We start from the raw sequence: 16,893 nt of genomic DNA on the forward strand, positions 1-16,893 counted from the left end.
TGGCTGACTGATGCATTGACTGGCTGGCTAACTGACTGACTGGCTGGCTGTCTAATAGCCTGTTTATTGGACTGGCTGGCTGGCTGAATAATTGATTGGTAGCCTCAAGGTTAGTGTTGGGCCAGTAACCAAAAGGTTGCTGGTTCCAATCCCGGAGCTGATAAGGTGAAAAAAATTGATCCCTGTGCCCTTGAGCAAGGCACTTAACCCCAATGTCTCTAGGGGCTCTTGACAATGGTGATCACACTCCCTGTGGCTGTCTTAGGGGGAGTTGGGATATGCAAGAAACACTTATGTGTGACAGGACAAATATAACCCCCTCCCCCAAATTATTATTATGTTTGTTTGACTGACTGACTGACTGATTGTGTCCCTCAGGTTGAGGCTGCCCGTGGGGTATCATGGCAGGGCTTCTTCCATAGTGGTGTCTGGAACCCCCATACGGAGACCCTCTGGACAGATGAGACCCGACCAATGTAATGAAACACAACGCCTAGTCTGAAAATCAAAGCAGACTCTGAATTCAAAGAGAAACACACACACGCACACGCACACACACACACACAAAACCTCTCAGACCAGTGTCACCTTGTTTTTGTGTCCCTCACTAACGGTCTTCCTCTTCCATTGTGTTCTCTCTTAGCTAAGCCTCCTGTGTTTGGCCAGTCCAAGCAGCTGGACATTGAGCTGGAGATGGTCAATATACACTTTATATGGCTACACTTTATTACAACCAAGGAGATGGTTCATATCAATGGCATCACAAAACAATGATCTCTCTCTCACTCTCTCTGCCTTTTATCTAATTTCTCTCGCTGGCTCTCTTTCTCTCTTGCTGGCTCTCTTTCTCTCTCTGTCTCTCTCTCTCACTGGCTCTCTCTCGCCTGTCTCTCTTTCTCTCTCTGTCTCTCTCTTTCTCTCTATATATCTCTCTCTGTCTCTCTCGCTGGCTCTCTTTCTCTCTCTATGTCTCTCTCTCTGTCTCTCTCGCTCTCTTTCTCTCTCTATGTCTCTCTCTCTCGCTGGCTCTCTGTCTCTCTCTCTCTCTCGTTGGCTCTCTTTCTATGTCTCTCTTTCTCTCTCTATGTTTCTCTCTATGTCTCTCTCGCTGGCTCTCTTTCTCTCTCTATGTCTCTCTCTCTTTCTCTCTCTGTCTCTCTCGCTGGCTATCTTTCTCTCTCTATGTCTCTCTGTCTCTCTCGCTGGCTCTCTTTCTCTCTGTCTCTCTCTCTCTCTCTCGCTGGCTCTCGTTCTCTCTCTGTCTCTTTCTCTCTCGCTGGCTCTCTTTTCTCTCTCTCTCTGTCTCTCGCTGGCTCTCTTTCTCTCTATGTCTCTCTGTCTCTCGCTTGCTCTCTTTCTATGTCTCTCTGTCTCTCTCTCTGTCTCTCTCGCTGGCTCTCTTTCTCTCTCTATGTCTCTCTCTCTCTCTCGCTGGCTCTCTTTCTCTATGTCTCTCTCTCGCTGGCTCTCTTTCTCTCTCTATGTCTCTCTCTCTCTCGCTGGCTCTCTTTCTCTATGTCTCTCTCTCTCTTGCTGGCTCTCTTTCTCTCTGTCTCTCTCGCTGGCTCTCTTTCTCTCTATGTCTCTCTCTCGCTGGCTCTCTTTCTCTCTGTCTCTCTCTCTCGCTGGCTCTCTTTCTCTCTCTTTGTCTCTCTCTCTCTCGCTGGCTCTCTTTCTCTCTCTATGTCTCTCTCTCTCTCGCTGTCTTTCTTTCTCTCTCTATGTCTCTCTCGCTGGCTCTCTTTCTCTCTCAGGCATTCTTTGTAGGTGGAGGTAATCGTCTTGGTGAACCCATTCCCATAGAGAGAGCCCACCAACACATCTTTGGCATGGTGCTAATGAATGACTGGAGTGGTAAGGCCTCACACACACACACACTTATACACACACTCACTCTCAGACTCATGCACACGCACACACACACACATGAGTACACACACAGTCACTAACACCTACACACACGCTTACTCACTCATGAGAACACTCACAAGTCACGATAACACACACACACTGACTCACTTATTTACACACTCATATGTGCATACCCACACACCTACACAGCCCACCTCACTTTAAGACATAAATTAATAAGCACCATACCGTATTTCTTTATTTTAGTGTAGCCTAGTGTTTAGAGCATTGGACTAGTGACCGAAAGGTTGCAAGTTCAAATCCCCGAGCTGACAAGGTACACTGTTCCTAGGCCGTCATTAAAAATAAGAATTTGTTCTTAACTGACTTGCCTAGTTAAATAAAGGTTAAAAAAAATCAAAATAATGTATCTATCAACTATAACAGCCAATAGTAGAATCATTAGCCAAAAATTATATATCAGTAAACGAAAAATCCTAACGTCAATAACACTAATTGAAAAACATCCACTTTCCATAATAACACTAACTTAAGTTCCTTAATGTAGTTCTGCATTATACATGTTGATGTAAACATTTCATATTTAGTCACTGGAATCAGGGTAAGTTACTCAGGAAAACATGACAGGTTATTGATTATTGATGAGGCAGAAGGATCTCAGGAGGTGGAGTGGTTTCGACTGTAGCCTTGAGACTTCAACATCGTCTTCTCTCTTTCTGTCGCGATCTGTCTCTCTCTCTGTCTCTTTCTCTCTCAAGCGAACATCCCTGGTCATCCCTACTGCCTCTGATCTGGCGGACTCAATAAACACAAATGCTTTGTTTGTAAATGATGTCTGAGTGGTGGAGTGTGCCCCTGGCTATCCGTACATTTAAAAAACAAGTGTGCCGTCTGGTTTGCTAATTATAAGGAATTTGAAATGACTTTTACTTTTGATACTTAAGGATATTTAAAACCAAATACTTTTAGTCTTTTACTCAAGTAGTATAATGCTGGGCGACTTTTAATTTTCTATTAAGGTATCTTTACTTAAGTATGGCAATTGGGTACTTTTACCACCACTGTAGGGAATAGGGTGCTATTTGGAACGCAGCCTACTAGGCTTCACCTTATTGTTCGTGTCCCAAATCCCATATCGATTCCGATGCTTCCCACAGTGGTGTCAAGTTGGCTGGATGTCCTTTGGGTGGTGGACCATTCTTGATACACACAGGAAACTGTTAAGTGTGAAAAACCCAGCAGCGTTGCAGTTCTTGACACAAACCAGTGCGCCTGGCACCTACTACCGTACCCCGTTCAAAGACACTTAAATATTTTGTCTTTCCCAGTCACCCTCTGAATAACACACACACACTATCCATGTCTCAAGGCTTAACCATCCTTCTTTAACCGGTCTCCCCTTCATCTACACTGATTGAAGTGGATTTAACAAGTGACATCAATAAGGGGTCTTAGCTTTCACCTGGTCAGTCTGGAAAAGGCAGGTGTTCATAATGTTTTGTGCGCTCAGTGTATAGCTCTCAGGGCTTTGGTCAAAAGGAATGCACTATACAGGTTAATAGGATGCCAGATGTGAGGGAGTCTGAGCCAGGTTCCACCTGGGTAATATGTAGAGGAGAGGGGTATTGATAGTTGAAATAGATTTTCCTGTTGACTACAGTACATGATCATTTATCACATCCCTCAACACAATATTTCATAGAATACTTCCTGGATTGTCAATAGTCAAAAAGACCAGTAGTTCAGTTGAACATCCCACAACTTCACCTACACAATACCAAGGTTTTGAAGCTATGCACAGGTACTGTTAGTACAGGTACTTTAGCTGTGTTGGTCTACGATCATCCAATCAACATAGGATGGACTCATCACTGGGCAGGTTACATAGTATTCAAACCTACCTGTGATCTGTGTGTCCACTGAGGAATATTCAGTAAATACCAGTTCAACATCTAATGGTAAAATAAAGGGTAACCACTCTTCTTCCTGTGTGTGTTCCAGCCAGGGATATCCAGGCGTGGGAGTACGTTCCTCTGGGTCCGTTTCTGGGGAAGAACTTTGGGACAACCATCTCACCCTGGGTGGTTCCTATGGAGGCCCTGCTGCCCTTCGCTGAGCCCAACACTGTCCAGGTGAAGAACGCAAACCGTATAGTAGTGTAATATAGTATAGACCTGGTGGTCCTGCTGCCCTATAGTATACTGCGGGTGATCTGGATGTATTTTACATTACATTATGGGTGGTCTGGGTGTATTTTATATTCTACTGCGGGTGGTCTGGATGTATTTTACATTCTACTGCGGGTGGTCTGGATGTATTTTACATTCTACTGTGGGTGGTCTGGATGTATTTTACATTCTACTGCGGGTGGTCTGGATGTATTTTACATTCTACTGCGGGTGGTCAGGATGTATTTTCCATTACATTATACTGCGGGTGGTCAGGATGTATTTTACATTACATTATGGGTGGTCTGGGTGTATTTTATATTCTACTGCGGGTGGTCTGGATGTATTTTACATTCTACTGCGGGTGGTCTGGATGTATTTTACATTCTACTGTGGGTGGTCAGGATGTATTTTACATTCTACTGCGGGTGGTCAGGATGTATTTTCCATTACATTATACTGCGGGTGGTCAGGATGTATTTTCCATTACATTATACTGCGGGTGGTCAGGATGTATTTTCCATTACATTATACTGCGGGTGGTCAGGATGTATTTTACATTACATTATACTGTGGATGGTCTGGATGTATTTTACATTACATTATACTGCGGGTGGTCTGGATGTATTTTCCATTACATTATACTGCGGGTGGTCAGGATGTATTTTCCATTACATTATACTGCGGGTGGTCTGGATGTATTTTCCATTACATTATACTGCGGGTGGTCAGGATGTATTTTCCATTACATTCTACTGTGGATGGTCTGGATGTATTTTCCATTACATTATACTGCGGGTGGTCTGGATGTATTTTCCATTACATTATACTGCGGGTGGTCTGGATGTATTTTACATTACATTAACACTTACATTTTCACCATTCAGGTAAGCTTTTAGTAATGAGAGCCAGTATCCACGCTGTGTTAGAAAAAAAGGTGCCATCTAGAATCTAAAAGGGTTATTCAGCTGTCCCCATAAGAGAACCCTTTGAAGAACCTGTTTGGTTCCAACCCTTTTGGGCTCAATTTCTACATGGAACCCAAAAGGGTTCAACCTGAAACCAAAAAAGGTTCAACATGGAACCAAAAAGGGTTCTCCTATGGGGTCAGCTGAAGAACCCTTTTTTCTAAGAGTGTTGTGGCTCTTCATGCTCTTCTATTTCCACTTTCTGTTTCAGGATCCAAAGCCCCTCCCTTATCTATGCCATGACGATGCCTTCACCTTCAACATTAACTTATTTGTGTCAGTGAAAGGTATGTTGGGTTTTACACAAACACACACAACACACACGTACGTGCACAGACACACAGTAAAAAGGAATTGTTGGTGAATGAGTGCCTTGCCTTGGTAATTAAGCACACACACACAAGGGAGGTAATGATTTACCATTAAGAGCTTTGTATTCCTTACGACCAAGACTGTTCATTCTCTCTGTTCTGACTTTCTCTCTCTCGCTCCTGACTTTCTCTCTCCAGACCCTCTCTCTCTTGACTCACTCTCCACTGACTCGCTCTCTCCACTGATTCTCTGACTCGCTCTCTCCACTGACTCGCTCTCTCCACTTACTCTCTCTCTCCACTTACTCTCTCTCTCCACTTACTCTCTCTCTCCACTGACTCGCTCTCTCCACTTACTCGCTCTCTCCACTGACTCGCTCTCTCCACTGACTCGCTCTCTCCACTGACTCGCTCTCTCCACTGACTCGCTCTCTCCACTGACTTGCTCTCTCCACTGACTCTCTCTCTCCACTTACTCTCTCTCTTCACTGACTCTCTCTCTCCACTAACTTTCTCTCCACTGACTCTCTGTCCTGACTCTCCTGACACTCTACTGACTCTGTCCTGACTCTGTCTTTTAAAAAAAAAATTAAGTATTCTATTTTTGCATTTTCCAATTAAGAACATTCAAAACAAAAGTGAAAAGATATTAGACAACGATAGGACAAAGTGACAGTAACAGACAAACGTAACCAAAATAAATTATAATTATATAAACAAACATACAATAATTAAAAAATAAAAAATAACAAAATAACGAGACATTGGATCACCTGCCGTAGGCTACATATTATACATTACGTGTGAAACATTATGTGAGGATTATATATAGATTGAATCAATGAGATATGGGGGGAGATTCTCCATATAGTCAATAAAAGGTTGCCAAATTCTGTAAAATGTCTAACTTATTCCTCAAGCAGTAAGTGATTTTCTCCAAAGGGATACAACTATTAACTTCCTAAAAGCCACATTGCAACTGGCAGGGAGGAATCCAATTTCCATTTCAAGGCAATACATTTCTTGGCAATCGCTAGCAATATTTCTGTTAGCTTTATAGTATGGCTTTGCCTAAGATTGGTGTTAGTAAAGTTACCCAGTAGACAGACCTCCGCGTCTAAAGGGAATGCAACCCCGTGAATTGAGGATATGGTATCGCATACCCCTGCCAGAAACCGTGTAGTTTTGAACACTGCCAAGTGGAATGGAGGAATGTTCCTTCATCTGAGCCACATCTAAAACATAGGGAGGAGATATCTGGGTTGAACCTGTGCAGTCTAGATGGGGTGATATAGAGCTGATGGAGGAAATTAAACTGGATAAGTCTGTATCTGGAGCTGACTCTGTCTTGACTCTCCACTGACTCGCTGGCTTGACTATCTCTCCTGACTCTCCACTGACTCTCTCTCCCGACTCTCCACTGACACTCTGTCCTGATTCTCTGTCCTGATTCTCTGTACTGACTCTCTACTGACTCTCTGTCCTGTCTGTCTCCCCTGACTCTCCACAGACTCTCTCTCCTGACTCCACAGACTCTCTCTCCTGACTCTCCACAGACTCTCTCTCCTGACTCTCCACAGACTCTCTCTCCTGACTCTCCACAGACTCTCTCTCCTGACTCTCCACAGACTCTCTCTCCTAACTCTCCACAGACTCTCTCTCTTGACTCTCCACAGACTCTCTCTCCTGACTCTCCACAGACTCTCTCCTGACTCTCCACAGACTCTCTCTCCTGACTCTCCACAGACTCTCTCTCCTGACTCTCTCTCCTGACTCTCCACAGACTCTCTCTCCTGACTCTCCACAGACTCTCTCTCCTGACTCTCTCTCCTGACTCTCTCTCCTGACTCTCTCTTCTGACTCTCTCTCCTGACTCTCTCTCCTGACTCTCTCTCCTGACTCTCTCTCCTGACTCTCTCTCCTGACTCTCCACAGACCCTCTCCTGACTCTCCACAGACTCTCTCTCCTGACTCTCCACAGACTCTCTCTCCTGACTCTCCACAGACTCTCTCTCCTGACTCTCTCCTGACTCTCTCTCCTGACTCTCTCTCCTGACACTCTCTCCTGACTCTCTCTCCTGACTCTCCACAGACTCTCTCTCCTGACTCTCCACAGACTCTCTCTCCTGACTCTCTGTCCTGACTCTCTCCAGTGACCTCTGTCCCTACTCTCTCATGACTCTCCAGTGACTCTCTCTCCTGTCTATCTCCACTGACTCTCCGTCCTGACTTTCTCTCATGACTCTCCACTGACTCTCTCCACTGCTCTTCCTATGTATTCTGAGGTATTATTGAGGGGGTATATCAGGTGTTGATATCCTGTCCCAATCAACTGTTGTGGGTTGTTTTTTCAGGAGAGGCAATGAAGGAAGCAGCCACTATATGCAAGTCCAACTTCAAGACAAATTATGTAAGCAGTTGGTGAAGTAGACTTTGGATAGTTTACTACAGTTGCATCAATGTGCAGAGTTGTGGACTCGAGTCACATGACTTGGTCTCAAGTCTGACTCGAGTCACATATTTGATGACTTCAGATTCGACACAAAATAAATTAACTTTATGCTTGACTTTGACTTGGAGCCTCAAAACTTGGGACCCAAGTTTGACTTGAGACTGATGACTTGAAATTATTTGTCACTCATTTTGTGGCACATTACTCTCCACGTGGCCAGAGAGCAACAGATTGGCTAGTGAAACGCACACTTGGCCCTCTGATTGGACCAGAAAATGGTCAATTAATACAGGTCTGGTGAGGTAGAGCAGTGTTTCTCGAAGCGTAGAAGGATTTATTTGTGGGGTCGTGAGCAATGTTCCCTCATTTTTTCTGGCACTGAGATAATTTAAGTTCTGATGAGCACAAACTTGAACGTTGTGAAAATTCTGTGCAACTTCCAGTGCATGTTTACTGTGAACACTGAGGCTGTATCTGCTTTAAGATATTTTTAACAGTGACCAAGTAGGCTACACTGGCTATTTTATCATAATGGAGGCCTACCAGAGTGGAGAAAATGCATCCCATAACATTTTAACATGGAAGTAGCTGTTCTCTCATTCAGCCTACAGTAACAGTCAATGTGTGGGGTTCATTGTAGTCCATTAAAAAATGCAGGGCTTGACATTAACCTGTTTATCCACTTGTCCTTCAGACAAGGAGGTGACTGAAAATGTTTTTGTGTTTGATGCAAGAAACCACTTTACAAAATCAAATTAATTATTATTCCCATACCATTATTACAGAGAATCAGACAAATTATGCTACCCTATGACTATTGGTTACTTAGTTTATTTAAGCCTGTCTCAAAATACAACACTGCCCCTTTAAGACAAAAAAATATATGTTAATCTGTCTTGCTTTTCAAAGATATCTAGAAATGTACATGTTTTGTGTTCTTGTAGGAAGCAATCAATCATCTATTGCTGATGACAAATGATCTAGAACTGGGCTAATACCTCACTAAATAGCAAAGAATATGAACACGTGACTACATGAAGCTCTTGCTTTGATCTCAAAACAAACACATCTACTCATGACCACAGCTGTAAACACAGTCCAGTTCAAAGTTAATGGCATTGATCCATATGTGGCAATGGTCATTTTGCATACAGGCCTACTGCAGCTCTGATTGGTTATGCCGCCGGTCTGTGTAGAGTAGGGCTGAGTCGTTGCAATAGAATCCTACTGCGATGCGTTCTGCCTACAACATCATCTCTAGCATGGTTAGTTTTGTTTCAGTATGTTGCATTGACAGTGGCTAATGTGTTGATTCCATCACAATCGCCACAGTAAAGGGAAACGTTGATAGTGTTAACTAACTGTGAAAAGTCTAGAAAGTGGAGGGAATCTCGTGTCTGATATTTCTTCTGTGAGCTGCTCTGCATTCACAGACTACTGCACACCCCGAAAGTTTAGAGGAAATGTTTGTTGTGAGTATGAAACTGAATTTTTTAAACGGATTTTAATTGGCTACATACACATACAGTGCCTTGCAAAAGTATTCGGCCCCCTTGAACTTTGCGACCTTTTGCCACATTTCAGGCTTCAAACATAAAGATATAAAACTGTATTTTTTTGTGAAGAATCAACAACAAGTGGGACACAATCATGAAGTGGAACAACATTTATTGGATATTTCAAACTTTTTTAACAAGTCAAAAACTGAAAAATTGGACGTGCAAAATTATTCAGCCCCCTTAAGTTAATACTTTGTAGCGCCACCTTTTGCTGCGATTACAGCTGTAAGTCGCTTGGGGTATGTCTCTATCAGTTTTGCACATCGATAGACTGAAATTTTTCCCCATTCCTCCTTGCAAAACAGCTCGAGCTCAGTGAGGTTGGATGGAGAGCATTTGTGAACAGCAGTTTTCAGTTCTTTCCACAGATTCTCGATTGGATTCAGGTCTGGACTTTGACTTGGCCATTCTAACACCTGGATATGTTTATTTTTGAACCATTCCATTGTAGATTTTGCTTTATGTTTTGGATCATTGTCTTGTTGGAAGACAAATCTCCGTCCCAGTCTCAGGTCTTTTGCAGACTCCATCAGGTTTTCTTCCAGAATGTTCATGTATTTGGCTCCATCCATCTTCCCATCAATTTTAACCATCTTCCCTGTCCCTGCTGAAGAAAAGCAGGCCCAAACCATGATGCTGCCACCACCATGTTTGACAGTGGGAATGGTGTGTTCATTGTGATGAGCTGTGTTGCTTTTACGCCAAACATAACGTTTTGCATTGTTGCCAAAAAGTTCAATTTTGGTTTCATCTGACCAGAACACCTTCTTCCACATGTTTGGTGTGTCTCCCAGGTGGCTTGTGGCAAACTTTAAACGACACTTTTTATGGATATCTTTAAGAAATGGCTTTCTTCTTGCCACTTCCATAACGGCCAGATTTGTGCAATATACGACTGATTGTTGTCCTATGGACAGAGTCTCCCACCTCAGCTGTAGATCTCTGCAATTCATCCAGAGTGATCATGGGCCTCTTGGCTGCATCTCTGATCAGTCTTCTCCTTGTATGAGCTGAAAGTTTAGAGGGACGGCCAGGTCTTGGTAGATTTGCAGTGGTCTGATACTCCTTCCATTTCAATATTATCGCTTGCACAGTGCTCCTTGGGATGTTTAAAGCTTGGGAAATATTTTTGTATCCAAATCCGGCTTTAAACTTCTTCACAACAGTATCTCGGACCTGCCTGGTGTGTTCCTTGTTCTTCATGATGCTCTCTGCGCTTTTAACGGACCTCTGAGACTATCACAGTGCAGGTGCATTTATACGGAGACTTGATTACACACAGGTGGATTGTATTTATCATCATTAGTCATTTAGGTCAACATTGGATCATTCAGAGATCCTCACTGAACTTCTGGAGAGAGTTTGCTGCACTGAAAGTAAAGGGGCTGAATAATTTTTTCTCTTTCCCTCTCACTTCTCTCTCTCTCTCCATCTCTCTCTTTCTCTCTCCAGTATATGTACTGGACTATGAAGCAACAGTTAGCCCATCACACAGTCAACGGCTGTAACGTCAGACCTGGAGACCTGCTGGCCTCAGGAACCATCAGTGGACCGGTGAGTGTGTGTGTGTGCATGCATATACACTACCGTTCAAAAGTTTGAGGTCACTTAGAAATGTCCTTGTTTTCCATGAAAGCATACATGAAATGAGTTGGCATTCTAGTTGTCAATTTGTTGAGGTAATCTGAAGAGATTTCACCCCATGCTTCCTGAAGCACCTCCCACAAATTGGATTGGCTTGATGGGCACTTCTTACGTACCATACAGTCAAGCTGCTCCCACAACAACTCAATAGGGTTGAGATCTGATAACTGTGCTGCCACTCCATTATAGACACAATACCAGCTGACTGCTTCTTCCCTAAATAGTTATTGCATCATTTGGAGCTGTGCTTTGGGTCATTGTCCTGTTGTAGGAGGAAATTGGAGCGGCAGGGTAGCCTAGTGGTTAGAGCGTTGGACTAGTAACCGAACGGTTGCAAGTTCGAATCCCCGAGCTGACAAGGTACAAATCTGTCGTTCTGCCCCTGAACAGGTAGTTAACCCACTGTTCCATTGAAAATAAGAATTTGTTCTTAACTGACTTGCCTAGTTAAATAAAGGTTAAAAAAAATGGGCTCCAATGAAGCGCCGTCCACAGGGTATGGCATGGAGTTTCAAAATGGAATGATACCATTCCTTCTTCAAGATCCCTTTTACCCTGAACAGATCTCCCACTTTACCATCACCACAGCACCCCCAGACCATCACATTGCCTCCACCATCCTTGACAGATAGCGTCAAGCACTCCTCCAGCATCTTTTCATTGTTTCTACGTCTCTCGAATGTTCTTCTTTGTGATCTGAACACCTCAAACTTAGATTTGTCTGTCCAGTGTCTGTGTTGCCGATCTTAATCTTTTATTTTTTATTGGCCAGTCTGAGATATGGCTTTTTCTTTGCAACTCTGCCTAGAAGGCCAGCATCCCGGAGTCGCCTCTTCACTGTTGATGTTGAGACTGGTTCTGTGAAGGGAGTAGTACACAGCGTTGTACGAGATCTTCAGTTTCTTGATCATTTCTCGCATGGAATAGCCTTCATTTCTCAGAACAAGAATAGACTGACGAGTTTCAGAAGAAACGTCTTTGTTTCTGGCCATTTTGATCCTGTAATCGAACCCACAAATGCTGATGCTGCAGATACTCAACTAGTCTAAAGGCCAGTTTTCAGCTGTGCTAACGATTGCAAAAGGGTTTTCTAATGATCAATTACCTTCTAAAATGATAAACTTGGATTAGCTAACACAACGTGGCATTGGAACACAGTAGTGATGGTTGCTGATAATCGGCCTATGTACGCCTATGTTGATATTCCATTAAAACAACTGCTGTTTCCAGCTACAATAGTCATTTACAACATTCACAATGTCTACCATGTATTTCTGATCAATTTGATGTTATTTTAATGGACTTTTTTCCTCATTGTTTTCTCAAAAACAAAGACATTTCTAAGTGACCCCAAACTATTGAACGGTAGTGTATGTGTTATTCTGTGTGTGTCTGAGCATTTTCTATCTGAATTAGTGTTCACATGTGTTCACATTTTACTGTGTATGTTCTGATGAGTTGTTGTTGTTTATTCAGTATTGACTGTCTCTCTCTCCTGACCCACTCACTCTCTCTCTCTTTGTCTCTGTCTCTCGCTCTGGCTGTCTGTCTCTCTTTGCCTGCCTGTCTTTGTCTGCCTGTCTGTCTCTCTCTCTCTCTCTGCCTGTCTCTCTCTGTCTCTGTGTGTAGGATCCAGACAGTTTTGGTTCTATGTTGGAGTTGTCGTGGAAGGGTTCTAAGACCGTGGACCTGGGAGGAGGAGAGACAAGAACCTTCCTAAAGGATGGAGACGAGGTCACTCTTACAGGTGGGTGGAACCCTATTATACACACTGATACAGACAGAACCTCTACAGAAACCATGATACAACCTTACTGAGCTCCCTACAAACACTGTTACAGACAGAACCACTACAGAAACCATGATACAACCCCCTGAGCTCTCTACAAACACTGTTACAGACAGAACCTCTACAGAAACCATGATACAACCTTACTGAGCTCTCTACAAACACTGTTACAGACAGAACCACTACAGAAACCATGATACAACCTTACTGAGCTCTCTACAAACACTGTTACAGACAGAACCTCTACAGAAACCATGATACAACCTTACTGAGCTCCCTACAAACACTGTTACAGACAGAACCACTACAGAAACCATGATACAACCCCCTGAGCTCTCTACAAACACTGTTACAGACAGAACCACTACAGAAACCATGATACAACCTTACTGAGCTCTCTACAAACACTGTTACAGACAGAACCACTACAGAAACCATGATACAACCTTACTGAGCTCCCTACAAACACTGTTACAGACAGAACCACTACAGAAACCATGATACAACCTTACTGAGCTCTCTACAAACACTGTTACAGACAGAACCACTACAGAAACCATGATACAACCTTACTGAGCTCCCTACAAACACTGTTACAGACAGAACCACTACAGAAACCATGATACAACCTTACTGAGCTCCCTACAAACACTGTTACAGACAGAACCACTACAGAAACCATGATACAACCTTACTGAGCTCCCTACAAACACTGTTACAGACAGAACCACTACAGAAACCATGATACAACCTTACTGAGCTCCCTACAAACACTGTTACAGACAGAACCTCTACAGAAACCATGATACAACCTTACTGAGCTCTCTACAAACACTGTTACAGACAGAACCACTACAGAAACCATGATACAACCTTACTGAGCTCTCTACAAACACTGTTACAGACAGAACCACTACAGAAACCATGATACAACCTTACTGAGCTCCCTACAAACACTGTTACAGACAGAACCACTACAGAAACCATGATACAACCTTACTGAGCTCCCTACAAACACTGTTACAGACAGAACCACTACAGAAACCATGATACAACCTTACTGAGCTCCCTACAAACACTGTTACAGACAGAACCACTACAGAAACCATGATACAACCTTACTGAGCTCCCTACAAACACTGTTACAGACAGAACCACTACAGAAACCATGATACAACCTTACTGAGCTCCCTACAAACACTGTTACAGACAGAACCTCTACAGAAACCATGATACAACCTTACTGAGCTCTCTACAAACACTGTTACAGACAGAACCACTACAGAAACCATGATACAACCTTACTGAGCTCTCTACAAACACTGTTACAGACAGAACCACTACAGAAACCATGATACAACCTTACTGAGCTCCCTACAAACACTGTTACCTACAGAACCACTACAGAAACCATGATACAACCTTACTGAGCTCCCTACAAACACTGTTACAGACAGAACCACTACAGAAACCATGATACAACCTTACTGAGCTCCCTACAAACACTGTTACAGACAGAACCACTACAGAAACCATGATACAACCTTACTGAGCTCCCTACAAACACTGTTACAGACAGAACCTCTACAGAAACCATGATACAACCTTACTGAGCTCCCTACAAACACTGTTACAGACAGAACCACTACAGAAACCATGATACAACCTTACTGAGCTCCCTACAAACACTGTTACAGACAGAACCACTACAGAAACCATGATACAACCTTACTGAGCTCCCTACAAACACTGTTACAGACAGAACCTCTACAGAAACCATGATACAACCTTACTGAGCTCCCTACAAACACTGTTACAGACAGAACCACTACAGAAACCATGATACAACCCCCTGAGCTCTCTACAAACACTGTTACAGACAGAACCTCTACAGAAACCATGATACAACCTTACTGAGCTCTCTACAAACACTGTTACAGACATAACCTCTACAGAAACCATGATACAACCTTACTGAGCTCTCTACAAACACTGTTACAGACAGAACCTCTACAGATACCATGATACAACCTTACTGAGCTCTCTACAAACACTGTTACAGACAGAACCTCTACAGAAACCATGATACAACCTTACTGAGCTCTCTACAAACACTGTTACAGACAGAACCTCTACAGATACCATGATACAACCTTACTGAGCTCTCTACAAACACTGTTACAGACATAACCTCTACAGAAACCATGATACAACCTTACTGAGCTCCCTACAAACACTGTTACAGACAGAACCTCTACAGAAACCATGATACAACCTTACTGAGCTCTCTACAAACACTGTTACAGACAGAACCTCTACAGAAACCATGATACAACCTTACTGAGCTCTCTACAAACACTGTTACAGACATAACCTCTACAGAAACCATGATACAACCTTACTGAGCTCTCTACAAACACTGTTACAGACAGAACCTCTACAGAAACCATGATACAACCTTACTGAGCTCCCTACAAACACTGTTACAGACAGAACCTCTACAGAAATCAAGAGATAACTCTGTTGTTGTTTAGATGTACATTTTGGTCATTTAGCTGACAGTCAGTGCATTCAACAATTAAACTGTATTGCTCAGTTGGTGAGAGCATGGCACTTCTATTGCCAGGATTCAGGGTTTGATTCCCGGGACCACCCATATATAAAATACTGTACATGCACACATGACTGTAAGTGGCTTTGCATAAAAGTGTCTGCTGAATGGCATTGGTTATTATATGAACTTACGTTAGCTAGGTTAGACAACCACATGTCCCTGTAAGTAGAACATCCCTCTATAAAGCAGCCCTCAGCTACTTCAGTCCTAGTCAGAAAAGAGGAAGTGTTTGGGAAGGCAGGTGGAGTGCAAACCCCTCCCATCAGGAAGTTAAATGCTATTTGAACCTCGGTCTGTCACCTATGTGTTAGTGACCACAGCTTCTATTAGACACCGTTCACACACACACGCTCCTGTTGGTCTGTGTTGTCTGTTGTCCTTTCATTTATTTTTCCCTCTCTCACCGTCTCCCTCTCTCTCTCTCTAGGTTACTGTGAGGGGAGTGGGTATAGGGTGGGTTTCGGACCGTGTGCGGGGACCATTCTACCAGCCCTGTAACCCTGAGAATCATCTCCCCTCAATGTCTCTTCCATCCTGGGGGGAGTAATGTTGTTACTGAAGTCCTTTAAAAGGGAAAATCCGGGATTTTAAATACAACAAATCAGTTGGATGAATGTACGTACCAATCCAGGATTGACCATTTAAATTTGAATTGAGGATTCTTGTTTATCATTCTAAAGTATTGTTGCCAGAAGCAGTGTTATATTCCATAATGTTGTAACTTTGTGGTTTGGGACCTGACATCTAAAAAACTATAAATGTTTCAACCCTCCTGTGACTTTCTGTTTTCTTTTCATCCTGTTGACTTACTGAGTGACATCTTCATGGTGTAAAATACTGTAGGTCAAATATGTGCAAAAGTACTGTAAAATGCATTATAATCTGGCAGTATAATTTAATTTGACACTTTCCTTGAACAATGTGCGTTATTAAAAGGTGATTATTTAACTAGACTTTAATAAACTGAGCGATTCATAAATAGTGGCCTTTTTATTTTGCATTTTGCTGAAGTGGCATATTAAAACACAGATTCTTTTGCACATATTTGAATATTGTTGCACCATGAAAATATTGCCCACTGTCTAGGTACCCCTTACCTCACGAGTCAGGCCTGGTGTTCTCTTTTAGGTAATATCTGTAATGAATATTATGAATATGAATATTTACTATGTTGTTGGCATACCTAATCAATAAAGCTGTCATGTGTTTATGAATTATTTATTTTAATTTTATTAATTCAGCATCTCTATCGCACTCTCTCTCACCAGACAGTTTTAGCTATCCTTTTATAGGGTCGTTCCAGGGTTGGTCAACAGAATATAGTAAGTGCCTATGAAGTGCTAAATTAAGTAACAAGGTTAACTATTTATTATTAAATCCTTTTGTGACAGGGGGAATGAAAGCTTGTTTTGTTGACGGGGGGAATGGAAGCTTGTTTTGTTGACGGGGGGAATGGAAGCTTGTTTTGTTGACGGGGGAATGGAAGCTTGTTTTGTTGACGGGGAAATGGAAGCTT

General features: G+C 42.7%; 1 protein-coding gene across 1 annotated transcript; it reads left to right on the forward strand.

Moving 5' to 3' along the window:
- Positions 1 to 351: 351 nt before the first annotated feature.
- On the forward strand, positions 352 to 16,591 carry LOC135534420 (fumarylacetoacetase-like). The gene is made up of 9 exons (XM_064961421.1): positions 352 to 476; positions 644 to 696; positions 1,755 to 1,854; positions 3,874 to 4,004; positions 5,220 to 5,295; positions 7,674 to 7,718; positions 10,781 to 10,884; positions 12,604 to 12,721; positions 15,805 to 16,591. The coding sequence occupies exons 1-9, from the start codon at positions 461 to 463 to the stop codon at positions 15,873 to 15,875; spliced, it is 714 nt and encodes a 237-aa protein (XP_064817493.1). The 5' UTR covers positions 352 to 460; the 3' UTR covers positions 15,876 to 16,591.
- Positions 16,592 to 16,893: the final 302 nt, after the last annotated feature.

The sequence above is a fragment of the Oncorhynchus masou genome, unplaced genomic scaffold (assembly GCF_036934945.1).
Source record: "Oncorhynchus masou masou isolate Uvic2021 unplaced genomic scaffold, UVic_Omas_1.1 unplaced_scaffold_3374, whole genome shotgun sequence".
Classification (NCBI taxonomy): domain Eukaryota; kingdom Metazoa; phylum Chordata; class Actinopteri; order Salmoniformes; family Salmonidae; genus Oncorhynchus; species Oncorhynchus masou.

Bases quoted from the DNA above. Each gene is read 5' to 3' on its own strand.
- LOC135534420 (XM_064961421.1), top strand. The intron at 5,296-7,673 runs GTATGTTGGGTT...TTGTTTTTTCAG, and splicing joins CTTATTTGTGTCAGTGAAAG to GAGAGGCAATGAAGGAAGCA. The intron at 10,885-12,603 runs GTGAGTGTGTGT...CTCTGTGTGTAG, and splicing joins CAGGAACCATCAGTGGACCG to GATCCAGACAGTTTTGGTTC.